At 40.0% G+C, this 25076-nt stretch overlaps 1 protein-coding gene across 11 annotated transcripts in view; it reads left to right on the top strand.

Moving 5' to 3' along the window:
- Positions 1-25076, top strand: part of CFLAR (CASP8 and FADD like apoptosis regulator) — a 48997-nt gene that overhangs the window by 3043 nt on the left and 20878 nt on the right. For 3 of the 11 annotated variants that reach the window (XM_057503697.1, XM_036928155.2, XM_057503698.1), the window contains 8 exons: positions 3071-3115; positions 12951-13362; positions 15595-15700; positions 17274-17409; positions 18274-18359; positions 20648-20705; positions 24076-24125; positions 24816-24897. In XM_057503697.1, coding sequence (XP_057359680.1) covers positions 13001-13362; positions 15595-15700; positions 17274-17409; positions 18274-18359; positions 20648-20705; positions 24076-24125; positions 24816-24897 — 880 coding nt within the window. In that variant the 5' untranslated portion in view covers positions 3071-3115; positions 12951-13000. The other 8 variants (XM_036928157.2, XM_057503699.1, XR_008998210.1 and 5 more) reach the window with 7 other exon arrangements.

The following is a 25076-nucleotide window of genomic DNA, read 5'->3' as shown; positions in this document are numbered from 1 at the left end:
TCCTTTATGTTCTGCTCCTCTCATCCTCTAGGAAGACCTCACAACCCATTCCCAAGGGTTCCCTTCCTCCATACTCTGATACTCCGTGGCTACCTTTGCACTTACATAGGATTGCATTTAACACTCTGCTTTGTAATACTCTTTCTTGAAAAACTTTTCAGTTGTATTATAATTACCTGGGTTAAAAAACATTCAAAGTAAATATAGAAAGCCCCCAGGAGTCTATTGCCTAAGATAACCAAAGATTGCAGTTCAGTGTTTTTTTCAGACATTTATGCACACAAATACAGTTTTTAAAGTGTATTAATATATATACTACTCTTTTTTCTTAGTTTGTAAGATGTACTGTTTCTACAACTGTATTTCAGAACTGGTGTTTTTTTGTCTGTTAATGTCTGTTTTTCTCGCATGTACTATCACACCCTCTAGTAACCAATGTTTTAGATGTTTTTCTTCTAACCATTTCTTGTTTCTGAGAGTATATGTATCCACAGTTTACTTTTTCTTCATCTCTTTGTTCAGGTGCCCCAGCTATTTTTTCTTCTTAATTCTAGGTCTGGAGAAATTATTTCTTCTTTGACCCCATGCCCATATGAATGAATGCATGAATAGGAATGTGTGTGTATACACTGTGTTACACACAACTTCTGATTTTGAACAGGACTATTTTCTGATGGGCCGATCTTGGCCCTTTAGTTGCCAGAGAATCCACTGTACGAAACTGAGCAATACACATGCTAGGTTGAATTTTTAATTCAAGCTAGTCTTGACTAGGTGGGCTTCAGAGAATGTCTGCTAAATATTATATTTTAGTGTGGCATAGTTGATACTAAGGTGTTGTCTTGGACAGGTAGGATTGTTTCTTGAGCCCCTTGTTGATTCCTATGATGGAAACCTTGAGGAGAAAGGATGTGTATCTTCCTGACTGGTGTCTCATGGTGATAAACATCCAGTTCCTGTAAAAGTGACATTCAGATACTGAAAAAGAAGTGATGCCGAGTCATAGCCCTCCTTTGCACTACTCGGAATTGAGATCTGGTCTCTGAACTCAGACTTTACTGAAGCATTAAAATTTGAAATCTTGCTTAAACTCAGGTAGCTTTACCTATTGCTTCCCCCCCACTCCCACCTCCCCTCCCCAAGGAACTTGAAGCCTCATAGTAAATTGATGAAGGCACTAAATACTTCACACTGTCCTCTGGCTTTTTTTTTTTTTTTAAGGTATCATTGATATACACTCTTATAAAGGTTTCACATGAAAAACATTGTGGTTCCTACATTCACCCTTATTATCAAGTCCCCCACATACCCCACAGAAGTCACTGTCCATCAGTGTAGTAAGATCCTTTGGCTTTTTCTCAACATAAATGAATATAGCAATTGCTCATGAAGATTAGTTGCATATTATACTTATACCATCTCATACAAATTATTAGTAATTTTGAGGTTGTTAGAGGGCTGTCCTATTTGAAGAAAAAAATTAATTTTAAGCACTTTTGAGTTCATTCTAGGAGAATTGTGGCATGCATGGGACTGGCCTGGAGGTTTGGCAAAAATGAAGACCCTAACACACAAATCTTAAGAGTTTTAGAAATTGTGATAATTGGAAAAGTACAATTTTAGCTAAAGGTACGGGAAATTTACCCTCTGCTAAAGGCCAGCGGATCTCTGGTGAGCATGGCTGGACACACTGTATTCTGCCTATTCAAGGGGAGGTCTTTTCAGCTCCTAGGAAGCCCTGGCATGGGGCTTACACAGCCTCTTAAAAGACTGTAAGCCACCCTTAAACAAGAACATTGCTGCATCATGAGGCTGCAGAAGCCTCCTTTCCCGAGCACTGTTTCCTGGATCTTACAACTGGTTACAAGTACAGTATTTTATTGCACCACCACTTCATCTTGCTTCATTGAAAGTTATGAAAAGATGAGTAGGTATTACACATGTACAGGCCTGCTGAGCTGTGTAATGAAGACCAGTCAGTTCTTAACGAGGGTGAGCTTGGGAAGCCTGGCCAGGGCCCAAAACAGCCTAATAATAAGTAAGAACCTATCTATCCTCTAGGACCTTGACCACTTATAACAGGTATCCAACTAGAACAAGATAAATACTATGAGTCCTAGGAGATGACCTGATTTGGGGCATCAAGACAAGCTTAAGGAAGAGATGCTTTGAAAGATGGGACAGAATTTAAATATGCAGAGACTGAGAAGAGGGAAGAGGCTTTCCACATAGAGGCTTGATCAAATGCTTGAGCAAAGATGTTGGGACAGAAAAACACTGTCCAGAGATCATTGAGATATTTGTCTTGATTTCAATTGTGGATTGGGCAGAACTCTTTGGTGGTGTTGGGGCTATACACACAGGTGCTTGGGTTATATCAGAAGTTTGCCCTTGTGAGCATTTAACTTTGGTTAAGATGGAGTGGGCTGCTGCATTAAATAGATTTACCTTTATTGTCCCTGGTGATTTTGTTTATGTTTTTGAATCCAATTTGATGTCTCATGATCTCCTTTTGATCTAGATTCTTTCTCATTCTGTGGTTCTTTTATTCCTTCATATTTTGCAGCCTGTATGCAGCTGTTATGAACCAGGGGGTTTATTGGAAGTAATGGTATGTTGGAAGTTGTGGGTGCTTTCTCTGAGAGTCATGTGGCTGAACCTCATCAAAGAACTTTATAAAATAATACCTTCTAATTTTATGTTTTTTTATAATTAGGGTATCTATTGTTTGTGGGCAATTTACTGTAATTGAAATGTACAGCTTGTGAAGCCAAGTAATTTCTTAATGCATATTTTTAGCCACTGATGCATAATAATGGTCAGTAACATCCCAAATTGGAATGTGTTTGTGGCTCAGCCTCAGTACATGGTCTTCTAGACTATGTTTGAGTATGTATCTGCAGTATTCCAGAAATCAGGAACATGTGATGATCTGTTTTTCCATACCTCTTTTTAAATATTTGCAGGAATGTGTGCACAGTGGCATTTAATGCACTGTCTTAGGTTTAAAATGCCTACAGATGGAGGAGGAAAGATGGGTCCATTATATTAACTGCTTGAATTGTTACAGATACAGCCTGCATCCAGAGGTTCTGTACACAAACGGAGGAGGAAGGTGAGTTGTGTTATGTTAAGGGTGAATGTACCAAGTGCCTGTGATGGCCATATTCTGTTTTGCCCAGGACCATGTAACTTCTCCTCCTTTACCTTTTCAGAAACTTCTGGGTGACTCAGGGACTTCATGTTTATGTCTCAGTGGGGATTCCCAGACACCTGAAAGTTTCCAGGTTTGCATGCTGCTTTCTGCAGCTGTCAAGGCAGGTTTCTCTCTGTCCATCACTGCCCAATTTTGTGGTGTTGCTGGGAAATACCATATGCTTTCACACTGTGGCTCGGTAGACATGACCTTGCTTTCATGCCATGCCATGATCTTGCTTTAAGCGGAGAAGCAGTACAAAGAATGGAATATTAAGTATGTCCTTGGATAGGTCAAGGTATGATGGGAACTAGTCATGCTGGTGGCTTTGCTACTGATGACAGAGAACATTATGTGCTTTGGGTACCAGATGGTTTGGAGGCAAAGTTATCCTGTGAGGAAGACTGAGAAGGCTGACTAAAGGTAACCACACTTTACTGTCACCTATTGGTGCTAATGCTGGGTGCCAGGGAAGTATGTACATAATACGGTGGTGGTACAAAGGAGTTACTAAGTCTGTGTGGGCTCTTCCCAGGAAAGCTTTACACGGGAGGAGATGCTTCAGCTGGTCCTGAAAGCTGAGAAGGGTTTTGCTAGGTAGGCCAGTGTCAGGGTAATTTGGGCAAAGACATGGAGGCATGAGAAAGAACTTGTTGAGGTGTGGTTGAAGCCAAGTGTGCAAGGTGTGTGTTGAGAGATGAGGGTAGGTGTTAGAACACAAGGGACCTTAAATGCAAAGAAAATTGGAAACTGCAATGGGAAATGAGGAATCATTGGAAGGTTTGAATTAGGAAAGTGACTTGGTTCAAGCATGAACTTAAGAAAGTTCATTTTGTTAGGAGATCAATTTGGAGGGGGTGAGGCCATAGGCAGGGCAACAGAAAGGCCAGAGAAGAGTCTGGGTGAGAGGTGAATGCTAGGGCACACCCTCACTTAAGGAGCAGGTGAGAAATAGGGTGAGAGGAGTTAGAGAAGGTTAGAGAGGCTGTGTAGAATAGAGGGGTGTGGGGTTAGCCAAGGGAGAAGAGTTTCCAGGGGGGGTTAATCAGCAGCATTAGGTGGGGAGTAGAGTGCTCAGGCGAAAGAGGACTTCCAAGTGACCTTGGTTGTGGCCACTGGGAGATCACCAAGGCCTCTAAAAGAGCACTGTTAGCAGGACTGGGGTCCTAAGGTGAGGAGAGTGAGGTCCTCACCTCAGATATATTTGAGGGGGTGCTCAGAAACTGAGTAAGCAAGAAAAAACTTTAATGCAATATTTTGAAATGCAACAAAATCCACAATGAGCAAAATATCCAAATTTAATATAGAGACAGCCATCGGTATTACTGATTTTCCTTTTGTTGCAAGTTCCAGTGTGGTTCGCACTGAGTGTCCTTGTATAAAGGATGTGGTGGGGGAGAGGCTGCAGGTGGAGGCATATTGAGTGAATTGAAGTTGATGGAGTTGAGGCATCAAGCGTGGGCTCCTCCTTCAGGAAGTCACAGCTTTACGTTAAAGGAAATGAAGTGAAAGGACACTTGGTCCAGGGGACCTCAGGCTGGACAGTGTTTTTTGTTTGATTTATTTATTAAGATGGAAGAGACTAGAACATGTTTACAAGCTGATGGGGGGATCCTGGAGGTAGGCTTTGATGAAAGAGTAGGCATAGGGGCTGACAGACGGGAGGGCATGGGGGAGTGGCTGGCTAGGCAAAGCAAGGGACAGCGGATGTTGGCCCTGTTGTGGGGAGGTGGAAGGTTGCAGGAGCTCACTCCTGATAAATGGCAAGGCCACCTGTTGTGAAATGCCACCAGTGGGTGGTATTAGGATGGAAGAGAGCAGTGGCGGTCGGAGCTGTGGTAATGGGGCTGGGAAGGGGATGAGGGCAGAAAGGAGCCGACCAAGGCCCTATAAAAGCAATTGCTGTCCTGAGAGGACCAGCTGAGACTGAGCCACAAGGGTATGGTGTGACCTTTCTCCCTCACTTCATCATGACCTACTACTCTAGATGTATGAGTAGAGGAGGCTCACCATCCGGGAATGGGATGCTGGGGGCAGGCATCTATCCTAGTTTGCCCAGGACTGGCGAGTTTCCTGGGACAGAGGACTTTTAGTGCTCAAACAGGAAAGTCTTGGCAAACCAGGACGAGTTGGACACCAAAGGTGTTGCAGAGATGGTGGTCAGGAGGCAAAAAGGCAAGAGAATAGAGGATCCTGCCGAAGAGAATACACTCTTGGTCCAGTCTGGGAGAAAAGGAAGTAAGGCCAATACCAGGTACCAACTTGTAAAACTCCATTCCTTCCTTCCTTTCTTGATTCATTTAACACTTACTGAGTGCCTACTAGGAGTCAGGCACTGGAGTCTGTGCAGAGAATTTAACCAGAAAGATATGAATTTCCTCATGAATATCCTTCTGTGGTATCTCAGGTCAGTTGGTGCTCAGGACCCATTCTCACTTCAGTCCAGAGGATGGAAAACGACAAACTGTGTTTCCCAGACTTCTTTACAACTGTTGAGTTGTAAAGAACGTAAGTTCTGCCAGTTAGGTGCATTCAAACAAGATTTATGAACAGTGAGGCAGAGGTCATTAGGTTGGGTCTTTTTCTTAGTTTCTGTGCTGGCGAGCGTGGTGGTGGTGACACGGGGATTTGAGCAGCAGTGTCCTGGTGTTCAGGCCCCCGCTCTGGCAGTGTTGGTGAGGCAGGTGTGGTGGAAGGCTGCCTTCTGCTCTCTGGGTCACACAGGTGTTCTTGAGCCCAGCGCTCCAAGGGGCGGCCTCTGGATTCCCCATGGTCCTGGCTGAGACAGTCTTTCCGGGAGCCCTAGGAGTCCTTCTTAAAAGCCAGCCAAGAGTCCCTTCCTTTAGACCTTGCAGCAGCTTTGTAAGCACCCATATGATATGTATTTCTACTGAAAAATACGTGGAGTGGTTTCTGTTCCTAGAACCTGACACCCCTTCTATCAACCAGTTGTGGAAATAAACACTGGTGACTTACGTCAGCTTTGTTTGACATTTTACATGCTAACTGGTAACCGTCCCATGACTTCCATGCAAGAAATGAAACTGGAACTGGTCTTGGGTTTTAGTTGCTCTGGCTTTGAAGATTGGGGAAAGCTTGTACCAATGTGGAGATTTTGTGTGGGTAGAAGGGGAGATGTAGTCATTAAATCAGAATTTTTTTTTTTTTTTTTTACCTTGACCAGACATTGCCAGTGAAAGGAGGAAAGAAGAGGGGGATTCCTTAAAAATTCTAGAAAACACTCACAGATGCCAGTTGTGTCTGACTAGGGAAGGTGAATGGCCCAAAACAGTAGAATGAAATTGATACTGATCAATCAGGAGAACTGAGAATTGAAAGCAGGAAAGAACAAGAGTTTGGCTTGGATAGCCCCTTTGTCCCTCACCTGAGGCGAAGCAAGTGGCTTCAGAGGAGGTGCTTGCTGTGCTGAGCTGCGGAGCAGGGCTGGGGTGGGACTGGCACTGTCCTTTTATGGAACTCTGGAGAACTCGTTCTACCTGCTACCCAGCTCCTAGCCCCCTTGGCCCTATCTTTTGAATCATGTTAAATAAAATCTGACGTGTTCTTTTTGAGGATAACTTCAGGAGGCCTCTAGCTTTCTTGTTCTCTATGAAGGAAGCTCTAAAAGCATTTTGAATTTTGTGAGATAGTTCCTATATGCATGCTTTTTTTTCCCTACACCTGTATTTTCTTTATGCAGTACTTGTTGACTGAACTGGTTTTAAAGGCTGAGTGTGGAAGAGACAAACTAATTTTTCAGTTTAAAAACCTATGGTCTTTAATGTGGCCCAAATGTGGTAGTTTTAACTAGTCACATTCTGTTCATCTCAAAATGAAAACCACTTTTCTGAACCTGGCATGTATTGTTGCTATATATGTTTTAATATTTTCACTATGTATGTACATATACACACACACGTATATCTACCTAAACAATATATATTTAATGTTTAGGATTTTAATGTAAATTAATTATGTGGTATGTATTCTTTAGCAACCTGCTCAGCAAAAATACTTGTTCTGTTTTTTGTTTGTTTGTGGGATTCATATAGATCTATTTCATTTATGTTCAGGGCTATGTAGCATTTCATAAAAGGACTATAACATTTCATTCAGTCTCTTATTGATAGACTTTTAGATGGTTTACATTTTTTTGCTGTAACAACTCCTACTGCTAGGAATGTTGTGTACATGTCTTGGTAAACTTGTTCAAGAGTTTTTAAAGGATAGTTACTTAGGAATGAAATTTTCATGTTACCTAATAATGTGTATTTTCTTCTTTACCAGATACTGCCAAATTGTTCTTCAAAGTGGCTGTTCCAATTATAATTCCTCTAGTAATATATAAGATATTATATTTCTTTGACATTTGGTAATAGATACTAGTATTTAACTGATGTGAAATAACATCTCATTGTAGTTTAAATTTGTATTTCTCTGACTACTATTACAACTCAAACCTCTTTTCTTATGGCTGTTTGGGTTTTCTAGGAAAAGCCTGTTGACTATTTTTCATTTGGGTTGCTTGTCTTACACATACCGATTGGCAGAAATGCATTTTATATTCTGGATATTTACTAATTCTTTGTTGGTTAAGTATGATGCATTTGTCTTCTCAGTCTGTTTTTATTTTTTCTTATTTTTAAAAGGATATATGCTTTTTATGCCTTATAGAATCTTTTTGTAGTTGGAGGTTAAAATAATATTCTTTTAGATTTTCTTCTAGAATTTTATGTTTAGGACTTTAGTACATGTGGAATTGACTTGTATATGGTGTGAGGAAAGGATCCCAAGTTATCCCCTATAAATGTGGATAACCATAGATACTGTGCGAACTCTAACCTCCAGTACAATATTGAGTAAGGGATGATCACGTATATCCTTGTCTTGAGTCTGATTTTTTAAGGGAATGCTTCTAACACGTGACCATTAAGTACAGTATTTGCTGTGGGCTTTTCTCTTTTTTCTTGTAATTACTATTTAAGTATTTATAAATTGCTGTCTTGTAAGCAGTTTATGTCCCTTGCTTTTAATCTATAGATGAGTTTTTTTAGAGAACTCACTCCCTATTCATGAACAAAGTAAAGCTTTCCATTTATCTAGTCTTTTTTAATACTTTCCCAATAATATTTTATAGTTTTCCCCTGTTAATGTTTTGCATATCTCTTGTTAGAATCATTCATACAATGTTACCCATTTTGATACTATCATGTGTGGTAAATCTTAAATAACTATCACAGTGGTTTTTAGCTATTTTTTCATTTAGGCTCCCCACAATTGTACTTGCTTCCTTACCTACTCAGTTGTGTATTTCAGCAAATGTTTCTATGTTTTATTCAGCATTTCAGTTTATATGATAGCTAGTTTTTTAGCTTATTTTGTGTGGGGTTTCTCAGTCTTGGCACTGTTGATGTTTGGGGCTGGATGATTCTCTGTTCTGGGCAATGAGCAGTGTGGAATATTTAGCAGCATCCCTGGCCTCTGTCCTCTAGATGCCAGTAGCAGCATCTGGTTATGATGACCAAAAATGTCTCAAGACACTGTCAGATGTCCCATGCAGGGTTAAATTGCCCCTGACTAAGAACCATTGATTTGGCCTATCATATTGCAGAAAATTCCCTTATCTTCTTGAAGATTTTGATGTTTATCTTAAAGTCTTTCAGATTTAGGTACCTAGGGTGTGCATTTTATCTGTTTTGTCTAGTGTCATGGTGATGTTTATTTCTGCACACGGTATTTTTTTTTTTTTTAGTTTTTTATTAGGGTGTTATTGATAAACACTCTTATGAAGGTTTCACATGGTTGAACTAGCTTACATTCCCACCAGCAGCATAGAAAAAACAATGTGGTTACTACATTTAACCATATTATCAAGTTCCCACCCATACCCCAATGCAGTCACTGTACATCAGTGCAGCAAGATGCTGCATATTCACTATTTTCCTTCTCTGTGCTACACTGTTTTCCCTGTGATCCCCCACACCATGTGTACTAAACATAATACTCCTCAATCCCCTTCTCCCTCCCTCCCCACCTGCCCTCCCACACCCCTCCCCTTTGGTAACCACTAGTCCCTTCTTGGAGTCTCTGAGTCTGCTGCTGTTTTGATCCTTCAGTTTTGCTTCATTGTTATACTCCACAAATGAGGGAAATCATTTGGCACTTGTCTTTCTCCACCTGGCTTATTTCACTGAGCATAATATCCTCCAGCTCCATCCATGCTGTTGCAAATGGTAGAATTTGTTTCTTTCTTATGGCTGAATAGTATTCCATTGTATATATGTACCACATCTTCTTTATCCATTCATCTACTGATGGACACTTAGGTTGCTTCCATATCTTAGCTATTGTAAATAGTGCTGCAATAACCATAGGGGTGCATATGTCTTTTTGAATCTGAGAAGTTGTATTTTTTTGGTAAATTCCAAGGAGTGGGATCCCGAGGTCAAATGATATTTCTAATTTTAGTTTTTTGAGGAACCTCCATATTGCTTTCCACCATGGTTGAACTAGCTTACATTCCCACCAGCAGCATAGGAGGGTTCCCCTTTCTCCGTATCCTCACCAGCATTTGTTGTTCTTAGACTTTTCAATGCTGGCCGTCCTTACTGGTGTGAGGTGATATCTCACTGTGGTTTTAATTTGCATTTCCCACAGTTCCATGTGGTTGCACATGGAGCATCTTTTCATGTGTCTGTTGGCCATCTGAATTTCTTCTTTGGAGAACCTGTCTCTTCATATCCTCTGCCCATTTGTTAATCGGGTTATTTGCTTTTTGGGTGTTGAGGCATGTGAGTTCTTTATATATTTTGTATGTTAACTCCTTGTTGGATATGTCCTTAACAATTATATTCTCCCATACTGTAGGATGCCTTTTTGTTTCTGTTGATGGTGTCCTTTGCAGTACAGAAACTTTTTAGTTTGATGTAGTCCTGTGAGTTCATTTTTGCTTTTGTTTCCCTTGCTTGAGGAGATTGTGCATGGTATTTTTTAAACATGAGTGCACTTGGTGCAGAACTGATGTCCCATATGCCCTGGGTGGTGAGGGTGACCTTTTGGGGTAGGCTACCCTAGTCTAAGAGTACTTTTTATGTTAATTTGTTGGTTTATGCTAAAAGAAACCCCAACAAAGTAGTGATTATTTGGATCCTACTTCTCCCTTCATGCTCCCCTGTCTCAGATGCCCATCACCTCCAACCACAATTAACGGCCCCAACACCACCCAGCATACACACGTTGGTATTTTACTGCATCTGGTTGGCTTGGCTCAGCATGGGATCTGTAGTTTTCCTTTTGATATTTTCTCTGAATATGCCAGATGCTCCCACTGAGTAATTTGGATTTTGCTGCCAAACTGTACCTCCATTAGTACAGAGGGAAGACAATCTGCCAGTTCTCATGTTGAGTGTGCGTGACTGGCAGAAAGCAGTCTGGGGTATAATGGTTGGAGGGACTGAACTGAGCAGATAATTTTTAAAAATCAGTATCAAATTTTAACTCTGATGGTATTGTTCTATCACTGATAATTATGAATTACAAAAGTTACTGTTTTTAAAAATAGAGAATTGAATATTTCATTTCTAGTAATTCCCTTTGGTTCTTTTTCAGATGTGTCTAGCGAATTTAGATAACATTTCATTTCTTCTTGTGTTTAGTGATCTCTTAGTTACTTTATATCTTCTAGTGCATATAAATATTTTACAGTTAATTTATAATAACAACTAATAACAAAATTGTGACTCTTAGCAAACAGAAAAAGAACTTGACCTTCTTTCATGGAAACTAGTGGCTAGGTTAACATGCTGTTAGCCTGGAGGTAGAGTATAGATAGATTTAGGCTCTCTGAAACACAATTATTATTCAGCTTTCAGATTAAAATAAAATAGTTTGAGTTACAGTTGTTCTATTTTCATTGAGCAACCGTTTAGTAAATTTTTTATCTCCAATCATTAAATACACAATGGCTGTACTTAGGCAAAGTTTAGATGATTGTGCACAGATGGGATTGGCAGAGACACACCAATACTTATTAACAAGTGTATGTAAGGTGATATGTCTATTTTTATTAAGAGCTCACCCATTTAGACTGGTCATGGGACAGCCAGTATAAAAAGTGTGAATGAAAGGTCTGTTTTTAAATAAAATATTTCACATGTATAAAAAAATTAAAAATACACGTAATTTGTTACTTTGATACTTAAAAACTGATTAATATTTTCATTGATGGGGACTCTGGAACTCTAAGGAAATTGTGTCTCCTTTAAGACACTGTTTTGCATTTGAGAGCAAGAACTACCTTCCTGTATATCCCTTTTTGCCAAGAAGCTCAGGGATAAATTCATAGTTTATGAAAATCTGTTTAGGCATTTCTGGCCTGGTGTTTACATTGTATTCTCTACCCCTCCATCCATTTCAACTTGCTTACCTAAATTTCCCCCCCTTATTCTCATATAAAAGTTTTTTCTACTTATGTGTTGTTGTAAAGTGCCTCAAATCTTTTGTGTACCAAGATTGTGTATAAATAAATAAAATAAATTCCATGTTCCTTTCATTAAATATACCTAGATAAAAATGTAAATGTATTTACACACAAATTGTAGTAATCGCAACTTACAATTGGGTTGCATTTCTAATTATTTCTGGCTAAGATTAGCTTTTAACTTGAAATGTTCTCTGATAGAAACAGACAAGGTGCTCTCCCAGAACCCAAAAGGTTATTTAACATAATATGTAACTGTGAAACTTTAGTAGACAGTGACTGTCATTTGCAACTTAAATTTTGAAAGAAAATAGGTTAAGTTCCAGTGGGAGAAGTTAGGAATACACCCGTGGCGTGATCTCCCCACCTCTCCCACCCAAACTCCCTCCCAGGACCGAGTTCTTTTCCCACCTCTTCTGTTCCACTTTCTTCCTTGCACTTGATACCATCAGGAATCTAGTGGTTTTCACTGCCCTCTAGCAACGTATTGAGTCAGGAGCTCCAGGCACTTCCCTGGGACTCAGGGTCTGAGGAGGTGTTCCAAACTTGATAGGGCCTTTGTTCAGCTGTTGGGGCAGGTCCTATGGAACCTGTGGAAAGGACTTTGGGAGGATGGTGGAAGCTTCTACTTACAGGTGTGAGTAAAGGGTTTCAGAGCAGGACAACTAGAAAAAAGCATGTGGGGTCAGGACAGAAACTTCTCTCCCATCATTTTTAAAATTTTCTTATTTATTTATTTATTTATTTATTTATTTATTTATTATTTAGTGTTTTTTTTTCCTCCCATGATTTTTGATACCCTGAAGAGAGTCCCTTTTTCTAAGAGCCCTATTTGTTCAGGCCTGCGTGGATGAGGTCACCAACTGTGGGAGGAACCCTTGTGACCCCAGTTTCTCTGGGCCAGCCAGCTGCTGAGTCATAGCGTTTTTCCTCTTTGTCCCACAGGGTCATTTATTTGCCACTTAGTCATTAACTCTCCAGTTGTGATTTTCCCCTTACCACTCTATATTCTGCTAAATTCTGATAAAGCATGTGGGAATTTTTGGAGATAATTTGTCTCTAGTTTCATTTCCTTTAAAATACAAGTTATCTTCTTTTGTCTGTCTTGGTTTTTGGATTAGTTGCTTGTCTACTGAGGGTTGCTTTCTGTAGACTTAGTGTGAATTTAATCTGGGAGGTTGGAGAGACCAGCAAGACAGGAAGAGTCTATACTTTGAATTTTAGGCATAAGTTACTTTGATTAGCGGATTGTTAAAAATTCCCTTTTAACCACAGAATGCCTCCATTGGAAAATATTCTGAAAGAAATGAAGAAAACCATCAGCAATGAAGTCAGCAGCCTCACAGCTTTCTGTTGACTGTCCTGGACGCTCGCTACTAGAGTCCCTTGGAATGACACTGTACAGAATGTCTGCTGAGGTTATTCATCAGGTCGAAGAGGCACTTGATGAAGATGAGAAGGAGATGCTTCTTTTTTTGTGCCGGGACGTTACTGCAGACGTGGCTCCACTGAACGTCAGGGACCTTCTGGATATTTTAAGGGAAAGAGGAGTGCTGTCTGCCATAGGCTTGGCTGAGCTGCTGTACAGAGTGAGGCGATTTGACTTGCTCAAGCGAATTTTGAAGACAGACAAAACAGCAGTGGAGGCCCACCTGCTCAAGCACCCTCGCCTTGTTTCAGACTATAGGTAATTCATCAGCTCTCTCTGTGGCTGGACCAGTGGGAGGGAGTGAGGCCATCTAGACTTCTGAGTGATAGAAATGAAGACAGAGAGAAAACCAGCACATTACTTTCTCTACCCACTGATCTAACTGCTGTATGATGTTATTCCAGTCCTTAGAACTCTTTGAATCCATGAAGTGTGTGTACTTAAAGTAATGGGGTGGAGGATCCTAATGAAGTGGAAGGCTGGATGGTATGTGTTTGCCTGATGCATAGAATGAGAGAGATAGGGAGTACTAAGAGCTAGTAATTCTTGCCAGCCTCTGTGAGATCCGCAGTGGTCTTTGCTAGCTGATTTTCTGTGACGTTAGACTGGTGGTTTCCAGTCCAGAGAAAGGAAATAACAAGTCTGCCAGTGAGCTTCCTGATCTTTGTAAAACTGTGATCCCTCTAGAATCCCCAGTGATCATTCCCCTGTTGAGGAAGTTAGTGTGGTGGGCTCCCTTTCTGTGCGTTTCTGTGGGGTCTGTGCCCCTACAGGCTCTGAGGGATCCAGACGGAACTTCTCTTCTACTAACCACCTGTAGGCACTCTTCAGCTCAGAGAGGAACGGCTGCTGGCATCCCCTTTCATTCAGACATCCTTCCGAGTTGTTCTCCCTCATGTTCACATAATACTCTCTTGGAGGTACAGAGTAATACAAAAACCACTGGAAAGGCTATGTTTCTGAAGTAAGAAAGAGAACTTGTCAACTTAAAGTGGTGGTTCCTTTTACTCCAGACCCTGGTTATAATGATAATGCATTTTTGGAGATGGTGTGTATTAAGAACTATTAAGGAGAGTTGAAAGCAGTATGGGCCTTGGGAAATGTCTGAGACTTGAGATTGGAAGGCCTGATTCAAGCCTCAGAACTATTAGTTACAGGCCACATAAAGTCAGCCAGCCACTCACATTGGCTGGACCTTTGTTTTCTTACTTGTAAAGCTAAGAATAATAATATCTGATTTCACAAGATGAGTTGTAATGATTTAGTATTGAAGTACTTTTTAATACTGAGGCACTGTACAAATGCAAAGGCTTATTACTGTTGCCATTGTCACTCTTGATCACCTTCCACCTCTCCAACCACCATGTCAGTAACTTTCCTAAACCTTTTTTAGAGGCAGTTTATTTCAGTGACCAAATCAGGGCACGCTCTCCATTTCTTGTGTCCTTATTGTGGTGAGTGGAGGCAGTTCCTCAGGGCCTCTGCACAGAGGCTGGCAGTCGGAGGAGAATGCCAGGTTCACTTGTTCATCTTCAGTGGACTCCACTGTGGATTAACTTATGCCAGGTGTGTGCTAAGTGTTAGAGCAAAAAGAATGAAACCTCTTCGATCCCCAAGAGTCGGAGTCTAAGTGGGAAATTGGCTTTCTAAGCAGTGATGACAATGTCAAGGCAATAATGGCTAGCCACGAGGTGTCCTGGGAGCCCCAGTACAGTGTGATGGTGGCTCTAATTGGAGCAGAGGTCACTGAGCCAGGGGGTTTTTCTAAACAAAGACATCTATGCTCACAATCCCAGAACCCAGGTGCTGTTTAACCTTTGAGATCGGAAGTGGGCCAGGACATCCCAGGTGTTACTTTGCTTTAGAATCTTGCAACTCAAAGTATGAGCCCTAGATCAGTAGGATCAGTGTCACCTGGAAACTTGTCAAACAGAGAAGACAAGATCACTTTGGATTCTATTTCTGTCTTTCAAACTAGTCATTAGGTTCTTCATTTATTTCATCATAACTTGTGGGGGATCTAGGGGATTATTTTAGGGAAGTTTTTGTTCTCTGAGTTGGGTTGGGGAAGGTGCTCATAGCTGATGTATCTGGGGAATGGCAAAAGTAAGAGATTTGGGGTTGAAAACTAGAACTAGATAGGGGTCAAGATCTCAAGGATATTGTAATTGCTGGAAAAGTATTTAAATTCCAGCTGGCCTTAGATGATACTACTAGCCTAAAAATAGACTAGAAAAACCTCAGAGCAATTAATTGGAAAGAAAGTTACCATCTCTTATCAAAAACAGGAAGGGAAGAGTTTCCTTTTTTAGTTCCCTTGAGATCTGTTCCTGGGGTGATTTGGACTTTCTGTTTTATGGAGGGGGCACATTCAAATGGGAGCAAGAACTGGTCTTTTAACCAATTATTGACATAGAGGAGGCATAGGCTCTTGGTGTTCTCACCAGGACTGGTATCTAAATTTACTAAAGAAACTTCTCTGGTTTGTAGGGTGCTGATGATGGAGATTGGTGAGGATTTGGATAAATCTGATGTGTCCTCATTAATTTTCCTCATGAGGGATTATATGGGCCGAGGCAAGATAGCCAAGGATAAGGTGAGTTTTCATTTTCTTGGTTCATGTTCTCAAGCGCCTATTAGAGGTTGTGAGAGTGTTCTCAGTGGTGTGAGGACAGGGCAGCGTTCCCTTGAGCAGACAGGCTTGTGCTGGGACTGAAGGTGGGAAGTGAGAAGAGTATGTGTTTTTTCATAATAACTTTGATGTGAAGAGAATTGATTTATGATTTGAGAGGAAATAGGTTGATATCTTCTGGTACAGCCCCGGGTGTTCCTTTCATTGTATTGTATCTTTACTTCTGTACAATTCATAGGCTTGGCTTACACATCAGTCTCTCTCTCTGGTTAGACAGATCATCTGGGAGGGTTAGGAAGTCCCATCTGCTTGTGCTGAGTGGAAGCAGGTGGGAGGTGCTAGTTCCCTCCCATCTTGCTGCCCTACTGCCATCTGTTGCTCCTCAGCTAGCTCAGGGTCAGTGTGGAGTCATTAAGCTGCATGTGGAGATGGGTTGGGGAAGGTGCTCATAGCTGATGTATCTGGGGAATGGCAAAAGTAAGAGATTTGGGGTTGAAAACTAGGTAGGGGTCAATATCTCAGGGATATTGTAATTGCTGGAAAAGTATGTAAATTCCAGCTGGCCCTAGATGATACTACTGGCCTAAAGACAGACTAGAAAAACCTCAGGTCTCTGAAGTATCTGACAGTATGATCTTAAAAGCACTTACCTCTGAGGACTCTGGTAAGTCATTGCTTGAGAATTTCCTCATGTTCCTTAATGGCTGTAGTTTTGTTTCTGCAATTTGGGGAGATAGGGTGACTGTAGGTGACCCTACTATCAAATGCAAAATGGGAAGGAAAATGAAAAAAATATAAGTCCTTTTTTTGGTGTCCCCTAGTCAAATTGTCTCCCAATCATTTATATCAGTTTAATAATGATGATTCTTTTTAAAAATAAAGATAGCACTTCAGTAACCAAATGTCAAATGGAAGGAAAACAACACCCAGAGTAATGCCCATTTCTGAAATAAAGTTCTTTCACAGTCCCTGTGGCTTCCAGGGTAGGTAAGCAGCAAAGCACCGTAACTTGTAATATTACTACCTCATACACCAGTCAGAATGCTTTGGAATGTCTAGCACTGATTAAAATATTTCAGGAACTTCAAAATTGGATGTTTTGGATTCTTCTAGGGAAAACTTTCTCCCAGCTACCTTCTTTATTCCTTTTTTTCAGGAAAAGCCCTTACAATTTTTCAGTATAACACCAGCCTGGCTTTTTGGATGAGAGTGAACTCAGGAGATTTTATTTTAGGCCTGCTTTCTCCCGGTACTCCTTGATGACACAAAATGGCTCGTGCATCTGTCCCCAATCTAGGTCCAGTTTGGCCACTGAAAGACTTAACCACTACCTCTTTCCCAAGGAAAATCCAGGAGTGGAATTTGTTCCTGGCCTTGGAGGGACTGTAGCAAAGAGGTCTGATTTAGGGTCAGTGAAGGTTACAGAAGGGGCTCCTCTTGTCACATTTTCTTGCTCTCATAAATCGCATGGCTTGAGATTTGCAGCTGGGGCTTAAGAGCCCTACTGACATTTGTTTCTTGTTGGTGGCTCTCTTAGAGTTTCTTGGATCTTGTGATTGAATTAGAGAAACTAAGTCTGGTTGCTCCGGATCAATTGGATTTATTAGAAAAATGCCTAAAGAACATCCACAGAATAGACCTGAAGACAAAAATCCAGAAATACAAGCAGTCTGGTAAGTAGAATTTTGGCCTCTCTGTGGCCTAAGGAAAGAATCTTGTAGGTTTGGTTGGTAAGGATCCATTTGTTGGATGGGTGGATGGAACAGAACCCGAATTTCCACAGTCCCCACTAGCCTGTGGCTGGAGATCCCCTTTATGTCCTTCCTAGCCCGGTCTGCTGACTTCAGCACACCATGCCATGACCACAGAATCTTGCCCCTCTGCACAATGCCACCAAGCAGTTCTGAGCATTTCTGGCCTTGAAGAGAGAGTCTGCACCCCTGTTTTCTGCACAGGTTGGTGGCACTGTGAATATTCAGGATGTCTGAGTCTATTCTGAGCCCTGCTGCTTTGCTCCAGTATTTGGCCTGACCACCATCCGACTCTGGGTGGTATCCTGTCCCTGGTGTCCCATAGCTGTCTTGCATGTGCCCTGAGTTTCCACAAAACCTCCTCATAAAAAGGGACCTTTCCTGCTGATAACCCCTCCCATCCTAAAGGGGACCAGCTCACCTTGGCATTCTCTCTCAGGCTACATCTCCCATGTCTTTTAGACTCAGCCTCAGTGTGGGCCCTGTTAGTAGTCCACTGCCCCCATAGAGTCACAGCCTGAAGGGCATGGCTAAGACCCAGCAATCTGCAGACAACCTCCCCACCCCCAAATGCTTGATAAAAATCAACAGGAGTAGCATTTTTAGCCTATTCTTAGTGATGTTGGTTGAAAAGTCATCTGAACTGGTATTTTGAATTCAGTAAGGTGGCTGGAAAGTTCAGGGTATTTTGAAAGATAATGATCGGCCCTGGACTGAGCCATTGTTGAAGTCTCGTTTGATAGTAACTTAACAAATCATAACTCAGTGCCTCTCTTCTGCTTATAGTTCAAGGAGCAGGAACAAGTTATACAAGTGCTTTTGAGGCATCTTTCCCAAAGTTGAGTCTTAAGGATCCTTCATATAACTTCAGGGTGAGTCTGAGCAAATGTATGGAATCCCTGCTTGAAACAGTTTCAGAACTTTGATAAAAATACTTAATATTTATAGTCCTTTCTTATGTATGTGTATTTAGATTGTTTCCAATCTTTTGCTAATACAAACAGTGCTTCAGAGTATCCCTGTATTTACCTCTGTGCATTTGCTTCCTATGAGCTTCTTTTAATTATTTCAGCAAAGTGGTTTTGTTATTGAGTGATGTAATTGAGTGACTGATTTATGACCATATCACATAGTCACTTCAGGATGTTGTGTTACTAGTGCAAGGTATCATAAGAATTATTCTTTGGTTAATTTTTTAAAAATTTTGGTATCATTAATCTACAATTACATGAGAAACATTATGTTTACTCTTTGGTTAATTTTTTATTGTGAGAAGTTAATCTTAGTGCAATATCCTCATCCCCATATAAAGGTGTGTGGAATTTGTAGTCAGGACTTAGACCACAGTGCAATTTCATGGTTAAATTATAAACACTTTCATGAAAGTATGTGGTGAAAGCATCTACCCTTGTTACATAGTTTTGTGGAGAATGTAAGCTGTAAGAGATACCACTGACCAATAGAATTCCAGAGTTAAAATGGATGTTAAGGATTATATTGTCCAACAGTGCTGAACAAATTGAACTCTGAACAAGTAAGGAATCTTAGGTCTAAAGAACATCAAGTGATTGTCTACCTCTACCTACCGCCAGAACTGGGCCCAGACCTTGCTCCTTCCTCCATATCATGGTGTATTTAATAAAGTACATATTAGTCTTGCTATAGCTTATATATATCTGCCATTTTTTCAAGACTCAAATATGCATTCTTTTGTCCTTCTGAATCTCTGTGATTCCAATTAATGAGACAAATTGATGAAGGATTCAGATCCAAATTTTCTGAACTTTCTCTGGTATTATATATCTAATATAAATTATACTGTCATTTTTAGTTAAAAGGCTGCCATATTTTTACTATTGTCTTTCTGTTTTGTTAATTAAAGTAATCATAGTCATTATCTAGGTAGCCAATTGGAACCCACAATTTGTGTATAAATTTCTCCTTAAATTTGTTATATTAATCTGTGACCCTGATCATTCCATCAGTTAGTAAGCAGGCACTGTGATATATGAAAACAGCAAATTTCTCACAAAATCCTTAAAAATCACCTTGGCATTAAGTGCCCCATGATACCAATATATTTATAGAATTAAAAAGTCTTGTGACTCTGCAATATAATGCTTTTGAAATCTAGCTTTGATTTGAGGTTATAACTCTTCAAATAGTATGTAAAAGTGAATGCACATCCATGTGGGGTAATACCATCAACCTCTGGCTAAGTCACCCATCAGTAATGATAAAAGCAACTTACTTGTTTTTCTTTAATTTAGACACACAGACTTAGCCACAGACACAGCTTAATGAAGAGTATACTTCTCTCTTTTGGCTAGGATAGCTTCAGAGGAGAACTGTCATTTGAAAGCTGAGCATATCAGATGGTTGACAGTATGTGGTATGTGTGCCTTGCAAAGGACCTGTCATCTGAGAAGAGAAAGGGTCGGTTCAATCTTTCATTTTCTGATTCATCCCACTCTAGACCTCAGAAGTGGTAGCTAATTTTCAAGAACCAGGCTCATATGTGGCTGAGGTATAGCTAGGCATTATAGAAAATAATAACTGGGCATTGATTAAGCACTTCTGAGTGCTAGGCCCTGTGCTGAGTGCTTTGTGTATACATGTAGTCTTCACAAAAAATGTATAAGGTAGGTACTATTATTATCCTCATTTTAAAGATAAAAAGACATAGAGGTTAAACAACTTGCTCAAGCTTATAGCCTGACTCATAGCCAAGTTTGTCTGGGCTAGAGCTCCCATTCTTAACCATATCATATCTTGCCTCTGTGTTAAAGGATCAGGTTGAATGTCAGTTGCATGATCCAACAGCTTCTTTTAATTGGAGCTATGGCAGTCATCCTACTATATCGTAACAGCTGACTTTATTGAACTATTTGGAAACATCCTAATATGCTAGTTTGGCATATTAACACATTCATCGTATTTTCACTTTTTAGAAAGAAGAGTTGCCTTGTTTTTTGGCTATAGACTATGGGATTTATGGAGTTAATGGCCCTTGCTATTCTTCTTTAGATAATTTAACTGTGAATGTGATACTTTTATTTTCTCCTGGGTAAAAATCCTATTGAGATATTTAAAGAGGTGTAATATAATGTGTCTCTGAGAAAACTAACAGGGAGTATGACCTTATTCTTTGTATTTGAAGCTCCAGAATGGGAGAAATAAAGAACAAAGACTCATTGTGGAAAACCTTGACATACAAAGTAAGACCAACTTTGCTTTATATTCATTCTTCATAAGCTTGATAATTCAAGTACAAAATGTTGCACTTTTAGAATTGGCCATTTCCTTTATCTCCATATTTTAATTAAGTTCTCAAAATAAAAAAAGTTCTGATCATCTACATTTGCTCTCTTACAACACTAAACTATGTTTTCTACCTTTATGTTGTATCTACCTACCACTTCAGCATTTTATTAAAAATAATAAAGAGAGAAATGTGGTATCCACATATAAATCAAGTATAAAAATCAAATGTGTATTCATATTTGAACTGACTGTTTATAGTTCATAATGCATGAGCAAAACCAAAAGTTTCTGTGATGACTGCCCTTGTACTGTTCACCATGTAACTTAGTCACTATGTAAGAATTTGTTCTCTATGTAAGAACTTGTTCGTTATGCTTCAGAAGATTGGAGACTGACGAAAATTAGGCTTGGGGTGGATTAATGATTGTGCATTGAGCATTGAGTCCCCTATACAGAATTTTATTGTTGTTAACAACCATTTGATCAATAAATATGAGAGATGCCCTCAAAAAAAAAAAAAAAAAAAAAAAGTACACACTTCCAATTGTAAAATAAATAAGTAACCGGGATGTAATGTATAGCATAAGGAATATAGTCAAAATATTGTAACAACTTGGTATGGTGATAGCTGGTACCTAGAATTATCATGTATATAAATGTTGAATCACTGTGTTGTACACCTGAAACTAATGTAATGTAATACTGTGTGTCAACTACCCTTCAATAAAAAATAATTATCTAAAAATAAAATAAAATAAAATAAAATAAAAAAAGTTAAGTTCTTAAAATATATTTTTTGGTATTTCTAATTAACTTTTGAATTAGCTTATTTAAATTTAAATGCCTCTTACTCCAACAGCTTCATCATCTTGGCTACACTTTTAAGAGATGTGACATTTATATCTGAAATGGAACTATCAACAAGCTATGTTAAACATTAAGCTAGCTGTTATAATGAACCATGTTAAATTATATATCTAGCAACAGGAAGAAGAAAGGTTACTGGGATCTTGTTTTGCAGGCCATTTAATAAATCTAGATAATCTATAGATGACATCTCCCTGCCCTTGAAAAGAAAGAAAAAAAGCAATAAAAAACTAGTCATTTCAACTCATACAATCTCTCTTAAAACATCAGCACTGTCCCATAACATCATTTTTTAAAAGTGTGTTTTTTTTGCTTGAGTTCTGTTTGAAGTGAGGGCTGAGACTCAGTCTCACACTGCAGTGCTTCAGGACTCCAGGAGGCAGGGGTTGGTGGGCAGGCAAGGTGGGCTCATTCTCCCCTGAAGGGCTTGGAATTTGTCCTGTGGGCAGAAGGGAAGTGAAGGTTGGAAGTAGGGCAGTGGCCTGATGACAGCCTTCTTCGTGTGGCAGGCCCCTTGCCCAAATCCTACAATTCAGCCTCCGTGCTGTCTGCACGCACCCAGAAACTGAGAAACACTGTGTCCGCAGTAGCCCGATGGTACAGTGGATGCCTGTCCTTCCCTACCTACTATTCTGCTCTCTAGCAAAAGCTGCTGAGAAGCGAATTAATTCTGAAGTGACAGCGCGTTTCTTCAGACACTGGTGAAGTGGTGAGAATTAGCATTCCAAAAGCTATTTAAAGGGAAAACAGGAGGCCTGGTAGATTTGGGTAGGAATTAAAAGCAATTGGTGTTTTTTCCATCACGCTTCCTTTTGGCAGGTTTATCCTTGACTGTGCTTACACAGGTGAGGTAAGCGACTCCCAACACTGCTGGTGAGCCTTGCCAGAGCTAGTTGCCTGCTTTTGCCTGGACTTGGTTTATTTGCTAATAAAAAAAAAAGCATTCTGACAGCTTGACCTTAATCTAAGAGACTTTTAAAATAATAAAACCCAAGTATTCATATTAAGTTGGACTTCCAAATAGATTTCACCTGAATGATGACAATGATGTAACTCCAATTTATTAAGCTCTTGCTGAATGTCTTAAAATGAGATAGGCATAGTACACAGATTATTTTGTTGTTTTTCTATTAATCCATGATTGCTAAAATACAAAGAATAAAGAGAAGCTTCCTCTTAATTCTAAGTATCAGATGACTACTGTTAATGTTTAATTTATGCACCTCTAGACTCTTATTTTTAAGTATATATGTGTGTAAGTATATGCACACAAATACATGTCTTTAAGTACATTGTACCTATTATTCAAGAATCCATTTTTCACTTAATATTTCCTGTATATCTTTTTATGTCAAATATGTAAAGCTCTCTCTAATCCTTTTTAACATTGTAGAGTATTCCATTGTATGTGCTATAATTTTTTAAACCATTTTGATGTTGGTAGACTTTTAGATTCTTAAAAGTCTGGGGCCTTATAAGCAGTCATTCAGGGGATATCCCTGATACACATTTTTGCATACTTGCTCTATTATTTCCTCAAGATAAACTTCTAGAAGTAGAACGTTGGTTTAAAGGGTATTGCCATTTGGGCTTTTAAAAGACTGTTTCAACATACAGAGTATTAACATGAGAAAATATTCATTTCCCCCAAACCTTACCAATACTGGCATTGTATTTGCCTATCTTTAGATATTGTTTCTAAATTTTACAACAGTCTTATAAAGTAGATGTTGGTATTTTCATCTTAGAAATTTGAAACAAAAACCCAAAAACCGAGAGACTTCAGGAGAAACTTGCCCATAATCACAGAGCTTGTGAGTGATGGTGTCAGGGTTTGAGCCAGGCCTTTATGGCTTTAAAACTGGTGGTTTCTCTGTCTCGCTGGGCTGATGAAGTCATTTTATCTAATGAAATTGACTCAAGCTTATCCACATTTGCTAGGCTCACTGTCTCCTGTCTTGCCACTGACATTTTATTTTATAATCTCCCGATATCCCTGGACTAAGGAAAAATGGCCACCTACTCTCTAAATGGCAAACACAAGTAAACCCTCCCTCTCTGCAGTTTCTACAGCTCTTGCCTTTAGGCACAGCTTAAGCACATGGAGGAAAGCTGTTGATATTATTGAGTGGGGAGGTTATTAGATTCCCCCTATCAGGTTAAAAATTCACCTGTGCTCTAGTGACAGGGCAAGGGAGGAGGGCAAGGGAAAACCTTCTTGTGCTTGCTGATTAAGCAGATGTTCTACATAACCCTGCTTAGCTTGGGGCCTTGTGCTTTCTTATCAGGTTCTTCAGGGTGAGGTTAGAGCCTTGGAGTTGAGGATAGCTGAGGAAAGGAGATAGTAGCAGGAAGAAGATGGGAAGAGAACAGTTGTGATATCAAGACACGCAGCCAGCATAGGAGTGGGCTTAGTTCTCTTTCAGCTTTGTAAATGATTTCTCTCTCATCCCCCAGGAAAGCCAGTGAAGACATCCATTCAGGAATCAGGAGCGTGTTTGCCTCAGGTACAGAATAACTGACCTGATTTGGTATTGTATTGCATTCACAGTATCTGTAGAGAACACTGACTTCTTTCAAAATATCTTTGTGACAACTGTAACATGCTGAGAGTCCTGTTCTCCTGAGAACTCATCCAAAGGGGAACCTGGGATGTAGCAAAGAGAAAGCTGTTGAAGTGGAAACTGCATCAGTGACCTTTGGAATGCAGGAAAATTCCAAAGTGACACTTCCTCTCTCAGTTGGGGGATTGCTGACCATAAAAGTAGGCAGGGACTCTGAACCTTAACTTGTTTGGGCTTTTTTTTAGGCGTATCTCCATAAGGAGAGGCAATAGAAGTCCTCCTTTCGTACTAGTTCCGAAAGCTCACTTGCACAACCTCAAGTTACTATGGGAACATATGACCCATCTTTTCTGTTTCAAAGGATCTTTATCCTGCAAAGCTAAGACATGGTAAAGAGTGCCATTTTCATTAAAATTAAATAAAAAACTGAAATAGCCTATTTAAGCACATCCCAAATAGAGGAAAAATTTGATATTAATGGGAAATGTCAGCTGTGATGACTTCAAGCTGTCCCTGTTGAGTGACTCACTTGCCATGGTGATGTTTAAGGAAATCCAAAAGAAAAGATGTGGGTGGGACTTTGGGGGAAATAGCAGTGTCCAGAGTTTTAACAATCTCTGCTTTCCTTTCCAGCATGTACCGGAAGAGAGATATAGGATGGAGAGCAAGCCCCTGGGTATCTGCCTGATCATTGATTGCATTGGCAATGACACAGGTAGGCGTGGATGCTGCAGACTGACTGTCGTCCCCACAGTGAGAGCATGGCCGGCAAGCTGCCGCATCAGAGCGAGTAACGCAGCTGCTGTAACGAACCATTGCCTGAATCTGGTTTCACGCAGTGAAGGGTTGCTTCTTACTCATCACAGTCTTGGGTGGATTGGGCAAAGGGAAGCC

Source organism: Manis pentadactyla, chromosome 6, assembly GCF_030020395.1.
Source record: "Manis pentadactyla isolate mManPen7 chromosome 6, mManPen7.hap1, whole genome shotgun sequence".
Lineage (NCBI taxonomy): Eukaryota > Metazoa > Chordata > Mammalia > Pholidota > Manidae > Manis > Manis pentadactyla.
Note: the sequence above shows the minus strand (reverse complement) of the source record. Positions and strands in the feature narration are given on the sequence as shown.